The following is an 11,610-nucleotide window of genomic DNA, read 5'->3' as shown; positions in this document are numbered from 1 at the left end:
GCTGCACCGCCCACTCCTGCCCACAGCATCCCCCCACCCGTCTGTCAGGAGGAGCCCAGAGCTCCCCGCTCCAGCCCTGCCTAAAGGAGGCTCCGATGGGGCCGGATCCCCCCAAAAATGCTCAGGGTCGACTGCGACACCCCTGGAGCCGGCACATGGGTGGAAAGCAGCGCCCCGAGCCCTAGTGCAGCCGGGGTGATGGGCACAGGCATCAAGGGGGGGCCCTGCCCTCTCCCTAGCCTTCCTCTCCCACCACAACTCCCTCCCGAGTGTTTTGCATCTCCAGGAGGGACCAGTGAGCTGAGCACCGCAGCTTCTTCCAGGTTCACCCTTCCCCAGGCTCAGGAAGCTGGTGCTAGTGCTGCCAGGTGCGCAGACAGTCCCCAGCACAGGGGTCCCCTCCTGCCAGGGGCTTCAGCAGCACCCGCACAGCAAGAAGGCAGGGAGGTGCCTCCCCCAGGCCTGCTGCAACCTAAGAAGTTCTGCTCACACAGCGATCAGCAATTAGGGCCAGGGATTTTTTTTCCTGCAATTTTGTGCCCATGTGGGACTAAAGGCCTGATTGTAGCATTCCCACTGGCCCCAAATCCTCTGCTCACTTTTATTTTGGAAGTGAGTGCATGCTGTGACCTATTGATCCCTATGCCCTGCATACATTGGATCACCTCTGATCCAGGGCAACTCATCCCAGGAGCCCCTAGAGGGTGGGGAGCTCTCTGGCTGGTGAGATGTTCCTATACAGGTCTGGTTTTGCCTGGCTGAGTCCCAGTGGTGACAGCAGAAAGCATGTGTGTGTGTTTGTAGAAGGGTTTCCTCCATCCTGGTTCAGCGTGGGTTGTCCTCCTGGCTTTTTGGGGGGTTGAGAGGCAGTTTTCTCGTGGGGCATTGTTGCACAGTAGGGAGACTGCCAGAAGCTCTGTGGCACTTGGTTGGCCTGACCACACTCCCTGGCTTTGTCAGCTGCTCCTTGGTGGTGAATTAGTCGTCAGAAATGGACCTAGCTGCAAGGATGAAACCTACAGCTGGTGCCCTGTGGAGCCTTGACCCTGTTCAGAGTGCAGATGCAACCCTGCAAAACTCTGATGCTTTGCTCTTCCGCAGCCTTGTCCTGCCAAGCATCTTCAAGCCTTTGGGGAGCAGATGTGTATGGACCATGCTTCTGGGTGCCCAGGGCTGTGCCAAAGCCCAGTCCAAAGGTGCCGTGGCAGAGGTGGCAGAGTCCTGCTGGGATCAAGCCTCCCAAGAATCCCCTTGGTAAGAACCATCCATCCAATCCCCCTGGTACCTGGTGTGCTCACTGGGCTGGCAGTGCCGACCCAGCATGCTCCCTGCCAGTCATGCATCCCTCCTCAGGCTGAGGAGGAGACTAGACTTTCCCTATTTTTGGAGGGGGAGGGTTTGCCCAGCACTGCGTTCTGTTCACAGGCCACAAACATCCCTGTGCGGCAGAGGCAGCGCTGCACAGCCAGGCAGCACCTGCATCTCCATCCTCCCCACCCTGGGCAGCATGCACTGGCTCTGATCCCGAAACAAGGGGAGGCAAGGAGGGAGGGACACAGCCCACCCACTTTTATTTTACCACATGAAGTTTTGTGTGTGTTTATTTGCTCTAGAAATGCTGTCTGGTTTTTGTGGGTTTGTATCCACCCCAATATTCAGCAGCAGGGTGTTCCCAGGTACTCAGGGTCACAGATCACTCCTTTGCCAGCTTTCCCCTATGAGCATCCCAGTATTGCCTCATTTCTTAAACCCTTCATGCAGGTGAGCAGAGGCTGGGTTTGGGGATGAAACGCCATTGCCTCCCAAAGGGTTTTTGCATTACATTTCCTGTGACAGCTCAGGAGCCTTAATCCTCCTAATCTCCCTGCATCTCTGGCGTGGCTCATTTTTTGTGTGCAAATGCCCTTGAGAGCCACAAAATTGCAGCCACTGGGTGAAATGCTGGGTGGTGAGAAACTCCACTGTAGTGGAAAACTATGTCTTATGTAAACAGCCCAGGTATTTTTTGCCTTTATGTTGGCTCAGGATCTGAGGCGCTGTACAAAGCTATTTGACACAGTTTGCTTTGGGGACCTGGGGGCCTGTGGTTTGGGGGTGCTGGCAGCTCTTGTATGAGCTCTGGTGCCTGCCTAAAGCACCACGCATTCTGTGCAGAGGTTTGTCTCCCTTGGACTGCTGGAGCCACAGCTCAGAGCTGAGATAGGATTGAAGGGAAGGTGGAGAGGGCAGTGTTTATTTTCCTAATGAGCCTTTTTGCAGGATTACTGATGCAGCCACTCCAACTGCACTTTGTGCCCCCTGACTCCTGCTGGACCTGGGACACCCTGTGCTGATACAGAGCAGGTCCTGCTGGCTTCTCTGAAGTCTCTTGAGCAACAAAAAGTAGGGGTGTCCTTGTGCTGGGGAGAGGTCTTTGGCCCAGTCCTGCCCAGGGAGCTGCCAGGCCCCTCTGTGGGGCAGCCAAGATGCTGAGGGGGATGCTGAGCACCAGGGGTTCCCTCAGTGCCACTCATAGGGACCCTGAGAAGCTGTGTTCAGGCCTGGAGCCCATTGGGATGCCCTGCCCATCTGTGCTCCTATGGTTCCTCTCCAGCCCTTAAAACTCCCATCGAGTTCCTTTCATGGGGGTGAGCACCTCGACAGAGGCAATGATGTGGCAATATTGACTTAACCTGGGTGAGAAGCTCTTGAGCTGCTGCAGCAGGAGGGGACCAGGCAAGGAGCACGTTTCATGCAACGAGATTGCATTTTCCTGGCAAGCCCTTCACTGGCGCAGATCCCACACGCTGCCGAGCTCACCCTGCTCCACCCGGCCCGATCCCCGTATCCACTGGCCAAGCTGATTCCGCTGCCAAGAGCTGTGGGATGGACATTAGCTGCCAGGGTTTGCTCCCTGCTGAGACCTTTGCAATAGCCCTGGACATCCCCCCCCATGAAAGCTCATCCTAATTTGGGAAGCAATTGGGACTTGGGGGTCAACACGGCAGCCACACCCCAAAAGACATTATGGCCCCAGCACATCCTGTGGTGCCGAGGGGCTTTGAGGACTCATTACAGCAGAGGAGTCAGGCATTGGAGACTTTCCAGAAGTGTTGCCCAATGCAAAACTTCAGGATTTGTGGGAAGTGTCCCTGCCCATGGCAGGGGGGTTGGAACTCGGTGATCTTTAAGGTCCTTTCCAACTCAAACCATTCTATGATATTAATAACTTCTTCCAAAAGCTGCAACACTCAACTGAACACAAAACAACAGTGGATCAGCCAAAACCTAATTTATTTTCTGGGTGAAATCTTTTGACAGCTCTCCTAGGAGGAGCCAGCTGAATTGTTTGCTCCTCTCTCTGGGGGGAGCCTGGCTGTCAGGGTGGGGAAGGAGTTCCTGCTCTTGGTTGGTGCAGTGCAAGAAAGCAGGGCACCGAAAGACCTCTGCGCTGCTACTTCCTTCTCACCGGCTCCCACATGCACAGGAATGTAGCCACGCTCGTTCCTAACTGGTCCTGTGCTGGGCGAAACCTCCCTCAGCTCCGTTTAAGGCTGGTTTTACTCTGAAATCAGCAGCCAGGCCGGCTGCTTTAGGTGCTCTGGCCTCATCCTGCAGCCCCTGTGAACCCTGATAGCTTTAAATGGGTCCTGTGGGGTGAGAGGGGCTTGAAGGGCCAGGCTCAGGGCTCCATCAAGCTGTGAGAAAGAAATAAAGTAAAATAAGCGCATCTCTCCCAGATGGAGTTAGAGACTGGGGAAGCTCATGCCTCAGCAGGAAAGTGGCTTTTTTCTGCCACACTTGCTGGTTTGATCCCAAGTGCCATCAAGGGAGTTAAATATTGAACAAACACTAAGCAAAAGCTGGCGCTAGCAGCCAAGCAAAACAAAGGCTGAGCGAGCCCGGTGCTCTGACTCATTTGGCATGAAAATGCAGCGTGGTATAAATTAAATTTCGGCTCTTCTTCATGCTCCTGGTGGGGATATGGTAGATGAGCTGCATTGTCACTGGCAGTGCCTCTGAGAGTGCTTGTGGGTTAGCTTTGGGATGCTGGTGCCAGCCATGTTGAGCTGGAGGCACCGAGTAGTAGTATGCACAGAGGGCATTGAGGAGGGATTGGGACGCCTGCACCAAACTGAGGGGAGTGGGCAGAGGGGGACACCCCTTCCTTGGCAGGTCCCTGTCCTGTGTCCCTCAGACACTGCTTTCAGAAAGGCACTGAGCACCATACAACAGGGCTGGTGGCATGAGGGCTTTAAGATTGTCATGCATTTGCTGCATACAGCTGCTCTTGTCCTTATTCTCCTGTCTCGTGAAAAGATGGAGGGAGGAGGGGGCCTCAGCTTCCCAGGGAGGAGTCACCCAGGTGTCCCCCTCTGCCTTCTGTGGGGCATGGTGGACACCTCTGCACAACCCCCAGCTTTGTCGGAGCTCAGAGGTGAGCCATGCCCTCTGCAGCCCTGTACCATCGCAATGGTCCAAAAGCCCAAGGGGCTCCCGCTGGCCACAGGGGAGCATCATCCATGGTCAAGATCATGGCTGGGATGTCCCCAGGTAAAGTCTGCTCCAGCACAGGTTCCCCAGGACCCATCCAAAAGGAGAAAAAGGTCAAGCCCCCACAGCAGGCTTTGGCCCGTGATGTAAAGACTGGGAATTTCCGGGGTGTAATGTTTGCATCTGTGTAAATATGCAGATAGAGTGCACCCAGGGGCAGCTGCCTCTGATGGGCGAGGGAGATAATACTTTGCTTCCGCCAGCACGGGAACTCTCGTGCAGTGCTAGGCAGCACGGCACTCCCTGGCATGTCTCCATGATTCACCCCACGAGTCCAACTCGGGGGACCCTGGGACACTCCCACGGCTGTGGACAAGGTGGGGATGCATCCATGGGGCTTCATTGCTGCAGCTGCAAGGAGGGAGGCAGAAACAATGCTGCAGAGCACTGGATGTCTCAGCAGAGCTGGACTGCTTGCACCAGGGCAGGATTGGGGTTGCCTTGCCATCCCCATGGCCCCTGGATGCTGTTCTGCCCTAGAGCGAGGTGACACTGCCTTTGACAATCCTGACCGGTGAGTCCAGGAGAGGCTTGGCCCAGCCCTGAGCCGGCTGCGGCACCCCAGCACCCCGACACCCCTGCACCTGCCTGCTCCCAGCGGTTTCGGCAAACCCTGCTGCCCATCCTCTCCCAGCAGCAGAAACCAGACTTGAGACTCACACCCAGCACCGCCCAGGTTGCAACAACCCTGGGAGTGGGTGGCTCTCTCTGCACTAGTGTGGGGAACCAACACCTCTCATCTGGAGTATTCACCAGGCTAGGGAAGGTCATGCACCCCAAACGCACTATGGGGTGTCCCTGGGGAGAGGGGACTGCCTGGCTGGGGGCTGGCCCAGGGTGTAAGCAGAGTTGCACCCCTAAAGGTGTATAGGGACAAAGCCTGGAGGGTGGCAGCTATCCTTGGGGGTGGCAGCTGACCTGGGAGGTGGCTGAGCCTCCTCAGGGCACTTGTCACCATGCTGGAAGGTGGCAAGGGAAACGGATTTTGGCACTGGTACATCCTGCATGGTCACTTGGAAAGGATGCTGAGCAGGATCAGCCTTAATTCACCCCATTCTCACAGGCAGCTCCTTTAGTGCCAGGCAAGCAGCACCTGTGGGCTGTCACCCTGGGCACAGGCACATCCTCCTGGGTGGCTGCCAGGTACTGCAGGGACCCATGCCTGCGTGTTCCAGGTCCATCCACCAGTCTCCTCCCTTCTCGTCATCACACTATGAGCAGCAAGGGCTTGGGCTGCTGCTTTGAGCCCAAGGTCTGCAGTCTCCCATCTCGTCTCCCATGGGTGTTCGTGCCACAGCTGGAGATGCCACCAGCCACCACTGTGACCCCAAAGACCATGCAAAATGCCTGCAGGACACCTTGGCTCAGGCAGCTGGATTGTCCCTATCCCTACCACGTGGTGCTTTCCCTAAGTGTCTCAGCATTACATAGGAGCCGGGGAGGGGATTGGGGGGGTGGACAGTGAACTTGCCCTTGGGGCCTGATGGCTTTCCCAGGCCATGCAGGGCAGGGACAGACAGATGCATTTCATAATCCTTGGGACTCACCTAATTCCCAGGCATGCAGCCTCCATGGGCTGCTGCCATGGGACTTCACCTCGTGAGTAGAGGGGGAAATAAAATACATGCTGTGCAGCAGGTCAATGCTCATTTGTGTCTTTTCTATCACCCTGAATCAAAGACCTCGCTGTTCATCCTGCTGTTTGTCCATCCTGTTGTTTGCCCATCCTGTTGTCTGTCCATCCCTTTCACAGCTGGGTGTGGGGAAGCACAACGGGGCCAGCTGAGAACTTGCTGCCCTGCGATAACTCACATGGAGGAGTCCCTTCACTTTAGACAGTTTCCCTCTGCCTACCAGTTCTCCCTCCCAGGTTTTTCCCAATAGTCCCATTCAAGAGGGACCATTCAGATGCTCGAGTGTGACCAGATGACCTAAAACTTGGGATGGGGGGAGAACCCGTGCATGAATTGTGCCCCTAATTGTATAAATAATTAGAACTGCTGAAGGCCATTGGCACAGCTGGGGAGGGGGAGCTGCACATTCCGCTGCAGCCTGGGTGCAGCGCAGGTCGGTGCTGCCTGCAATTGAGTTTATACAGTTTGTTAGGGCAGGTTAACCTGCAATTGTAACCATCATTAATGATTATAACCATTATTAGCAGCCACTGCAGCTGCCAGGCAAGGGTAGGACCTCACTGTTAGAGGATGAAGGGATTGCTCTGCTAAAATAATAGCTGTTTATTGAACCGGGAGCCATGCCAGGCAGGGAGAGCCCTGGCTGCCAGCCACACACTGGCATGGTGTGTGTGCTGCAGCAGAGGGGTTCACCGTGCCATGTCCCTGGCAGCTTCAGCCCTGGGGGTCTCTGGGCTGCCGGCTGGAGTTAGCAGTACGGCAGCATCCCAAGGCAGCAGCACAGCCACACCATGCCTATCTGGCGCTGTACAACTGGAGACGTTGGCGGGTTTAGCTGGGGGGAGCCTGGAGAGGGGCGATCACATGCTCGCACGCCCAGGATTAGATGTGTCTGGCTGTGCCGGGGGAGCTGTGCTGCCACCGGGGCTCTGAGCCCATGGATCTGGGAGGCACGAGGCAGCTGTGACGGCCCTGAGGGCTCCGTGAGGACAGTGGCCCCAGATGATGTCCTACCTCCAGCCTCCTGGCAGGCACCTGGAGCACTTTGATGGGCTTTCTCTCATTTACTGGTAAGCAGGGCAGGTTGCGACCACGCTGGGAACAGGGCGTTGCTCAGCATCTCAGCCTCTGTCTCTGGGAGTGCTGGTAGCCCGTGGAAGAAGGTTGCGTACAGTGGCCCCACAGCTTTGTGCAGGGTTTAATTCAATCCATTTTTGTGGACTCTCTCTGGAGTGCAGGGACCTGCAGAGACCTCTCAGCATCTGGGAGGGGCAGTGCACAGGTGAGGCCAGCGTTGGATTGGGAAGAGCGTTTGTTTTGTGGGTAGCAGCTAGGGAAGCACCCACGGCTGCTGGCAGAGGCTATGGGTGCTCTCGCTCCTCTTGCAACCTCAGTGCTGCGCTCTCCGATCTGGCAAAACCAGCCTCCCCAAAGGGATCAGTGCCCAGGGAGTAGGTCGGTGCAGAGCAGGGACCCTCATGTGGGTGCAGGGAAGGCGGCAGGCATGGCAGAGGGGAGGGATAGGAGGTGAAGGCGGGCGCTGGGCGGCTGCAGATGTCTATGTAGGGCAGGGAGAGCCGTCGGGAGCACGGCTGCCGCCAGGGCCAAGGTTCAGAGCGTGCAGCTTTAGCCGATTAACTGGGGGTCAGTGGGCCGGATCCAGAGCTGGTGGGGGCCTTGATGGGCTCCTGGACCCCACCCTGAGGTATGGCAGAGGCTTCCTTGGGTTACTGAACCTGGGTGTCTCCTGTGGGGACCGAGGGCCTGGGGCACCCTGCAGTCACTGGGGACCAAGGACACTGATGGGGCCTAATCTGTCTCCTGCTGAAGTAGGTCATTGGAGTGAGAGCTGGGGGGCTGCGGGGCGGAAGCATCCCACGGGGGTGTCGGCTGATGAGGGCAGCACCGTGGGGCGGCAGCTGCCTTCTCTTGAGAGGTCGCTTTGGGGCACAGTGCCAGTGCTTCTCTGCTGCTTTTGGGTGCAGAAAAGGCAGAATCCATTGACGGTCAGCAGGAGGAGGAAGTGCAGGACAGGCTCAGCCTCACTTGGTGAGTTTTGGGGAGCACTGCCAGGCTGGTGCCACCGATGTGTGTTGCTGTTATGGGGCTACAGTGTGCACACCGGGGCTGGGGAAGTAAAGGCAGTGCTCACTCCTGCCCAGCAACATCAGCAGCCTCATCAGTGTCCCCTGGGCAACCCTGGCTCCATGGAGCTGCTAAGCCTTGCTTTCCTGCACTTGCAAGGCAAAAAAATGCTCAAAACCTACTTTCTACAGTAGAAATCTGCTCATATGTTGGGATTTGGGGTTGAAACCTTGTCTAGTTTTGCCTGTTGGAATGCGCTTTGTGCAGATGCAGAGCCCTGGCTGAGGAGCAGCCAGCTTTGTGTTGGGGGTGCGGCCACTGCATTCGATGGATACCAGATGCGCCGGCTGGTGCTCAGTTGTCTGGTGGCTCCACTGGGACAAGGCAGAGGGTGGCAAGCAGATGGTGGGGAGATAACACCTCCCCAGCACTCCGATAAGTATGGCCCCACTCTGCCACTGATTAAAAGATTAATTTTAGAGTTTGAAGTAGGAATTTAATAAATAAACATGAGCCACCAGCAAGACCTTGCCTCACATCATCAGGGTGCAAGGTGATGATTAAGAGGATGCGTGACTGGACCAGGAACTTGTGCCGCAGCAGTGATTTCTCCCCATGGTGATGCCAGCGGGAGCCTGTGGAGCTCTCCCATATGGTTTTGCTGCTCCAGAGAGCGGCTGCTGGAGACTGAGAGGGTTTTAAAATGGTGGCTTTTGTATAGCAGCTTTGCCAGACCCAGTGGGAAATAAAACAGCCCCGAAGGTGCCCATCAATGACAAGCAGGTCTTGTGGCTGGTGGCTGAACCACTCTGTGCCCACTGCTGGCTCCTCACCGGGCACAGCAGGGTGCATGATCAGCCCAGTGCTTTCCTTGGTTCTCTTTGTTGCCATGATTATGGCTTGTGCTGGGGTCTCAATTTGAGCACGGGGATGTTTGCCGCTCAAGGATGGGTTAAAAATGTCCCCAAGCCTCAGTCTCAGGCTCTGCCACTCCCGTCTCAGTGGTGCATTCTGAAACCTTTTCAAAAATATGTTGTTTTCCCATCTTTCTATACCCAGCCATTTCCCATGCCTCTTTCTTGAGAATTCACTTGGGCGAGTTTCCTGTGGTTGGTTCTTCTGCATTCCCTAACTGGGTAAATTAATTGATTTGTGACCCCGAGAACAACGCTGTGGCCTGGCTGGCAGGACAGAGTCCACAGCCTCCAGCAGTGACCGTCCCCTGTTAATAAGTTTATAACCAGTCCAATCCCACAGCCCAGGGGATTTAGAAAAGCAGGCAGGTTTATAATCATGTTAACCCTTTGCGGGAGCTGATGCCCTAACTGGTGCTGCAACTTATGTCCCTGAGCACAGCAGCACACTGCCCACCTGGTGGGAGGGAGAGGAGGAGGAGGGAGGAAGGAGGAAGAAAGACTTCCCCATCTGCGAGATGCCACTGCTCCACTGTCTTGCTGGGGCGAAAGTGAAGCAAACCTATTCAAGCTTGTATTAATCCATTAACAAGTGGGTGCATGGGAGGTCTGGGCTGGACCAAATGTTGGGGATGCTGATCTCAGCTGGGTACCCAGCCTGCATGTGGGGGGCAGGAGTTGCTGATGCCCAGGGCGGGGGCAGAGTGCACCGTGGTGATGTGCAGAACTGCCAGTCCCTGGGTGCTCCCCAGAGCACCTGCCTGCTTCCCTCACCGGTAACTTTGCAGCATGGGTTTGTTTGTTCCCTCTTCTGTTCGGACTTGTCTGTGAACATCCCTGATCTTATGAGCTCATCTGAAGCGATTCTACAGATAGTGCTTATGAAGAGGATGTGGCTGCAGTGTGATGGGGGACAGCATGTGGTGGCTTCCCAGCTCCATAGCAGCTGGTTTGTTTTGTTTGATTTATTATCGACACTTCGTAGCTGATCATTTAAGCAGCACAGTTACATTTTTCTGCTTTCCAGTCAGTTGTAAATGCCTCTCAGCCTACACTAATTTTGCTTTTTCACGAAACAAAGGTTGGGCCCTTATTAAGACAGTGCCTGATGCCACCCAGGCCCTTTTCTCCCTCTGTTTCCATGGGATGCAGGCAGAGAGAGTAACATAGTCCCCAGCCAGGGTCTACTCCCTCCCTGAAACCTCTTACTGCCACTTTTCAGAGCCAAAAGCCCTCAGACAGACCTCACTGCCACCTCAGGACGACTTTCCACCTCTAGTTCCCACCCATACAAACATGCTCAGACCCTGCTCCTCTGCTGAGCCACACGCAGAGGCTCCCTGTGGGCTCGGTGAAACTGCAGGCACCACAGTCCACCCATCACAGCCCTGGCATCCTTGTGCCGCTGCTTTGCCATGCTCAGGATTCTGCCTGGAGACATGATTCAGTTCTGGCCCAGATGCCATGGGAAGAGGAGGGGTTTGTGCTGCCTGGCGTGGAGAGCAGGAATTTGGGGCCACGTTATCCAGTGAAGGCTGCTCTAGGTTGGACATAGGCACAGCGAGGGCCAAAGCTCAAGAAGGCAGAAGGCAGACCAAGGGAGTAAAGCAGCAGAACTTTTTATCCACAGAAAGGCTGGAGGCTGCTTGCCCAGAGAGCCTTTTGCCCAACATGTAGAGGAGTGGTGGGTAACAACTCAGCAGTGATCTTCTGCTGGATAGAAAAGAAACTCTCATTAATCTTCATGAATCCCTACTGAAACCATTGCTTTCTCCCTCTGATCCCAGTGGTGCTTTTTAAAGCAAGACAGCTGAAAACTCCTACCCTGGACACTGAAAGGGGGGAGCCTCAAGGCAGCTTCCCTTTCAGTCTTGGGTGAGGCAGGGGGGTCATGTAACTAGTATTTAGGAGAAAATCCACATTTAAAATGTGTTGGAGGGACAAAAGCAGGAGAGAGCATCCTTCCCATGGAGTTGGCAGACCTACACAAAGGGACTGAAAACTAACGCTGGTCACGTCAAAGCCTGGAAGTCCAGAGGTGCCATGCGTCCTCTGGCAAGCGGCCCTGCTCTGGTGCAGTGATGTAGACTGCTCACAGCAGCTTCCAGTATGGAAAGTAGCTCCAGGAAAGCTGGGGAGGGAGTCTTGATCAGGGAGTGCAGGGGCAGCACAAGAGGGAATGGTTTTAATCTGAAAGAGGGGAGATTGCGATGAGATCTTAGGAAGAAGTATTTTCCCCTGAGGATGGGGAGGCCCTGGCCCAGGTTGCCCAGGGAAGTGATGGCTGTCCTATCTCTGGAGGTGTTCAAGGCCAGGTTGGATGGGGCTTTGAGCCCCCTGATCCAGTGAGAGGTGTCCCTACACATGGCAAGGGGTGGAACTGGATGGGCTTTAATGTCTCTTCCAACCCAAACCATCTGTGATTCAGTTCAATTCAGTTGAAA

At 55.5% G+C, this 11,610-nt stretch overlaps 1 protein-coding gene across 9 annotated transcripts in view; it reads left to right on the top strand.

Moving 5' to 3' along the window:
• Positions 1-976: 976 nt before the first annotated feature.
• The window catches only part of LOC104068218 (syntaxin-binding protein 4-like), a 50,737-nt gene continuing 40,103 nt past the window's right edge, over positions 977-11,610 (top strand). For 7 of the 9 annotated variants that reach the window (XR_008452447.1, XR_008452448.1, XM_054080914.1 and 4 more), the window contains exon 1: positions 977-1,254. Coding sequence is in view for 7 of the 9 variants with exons in the window: in XM_054080914.1 (XP_053936889.1) it covers positions 992-1,254 (263 nt within the window). In the remaining 2 variants the exon portion in view is untranslated. Of the gene's footprint in view, positions 1,255-7,062; positions 7,238-11,610 lie in introns of those variants that run through there. The other 2 variants (XM_054080916.1, XM_054080913.1) reach the window with 1 other exon arrangement.

The sequence above is a fragment of the Cuculus canorus genome, chromosome 15 (genome assembly GCF_017976375.1).
Source record: "Cuculus canorus isolate bCucCan1 chromosome 15, bCucCan1.pri, whole genome shotgun sequence".
Classification (NCBI taxonomy): Eukaryota; Metazoa; Chordata; class Aves; order Cuculiformes; family Cuculidae; genus Cuculus; species Cuculus canorus.
The sequence above is the reverse complement of the archived record's forward strand: the minus strand, read 5'-3'. Positions and strand labels throughout refer to the sequence as shown.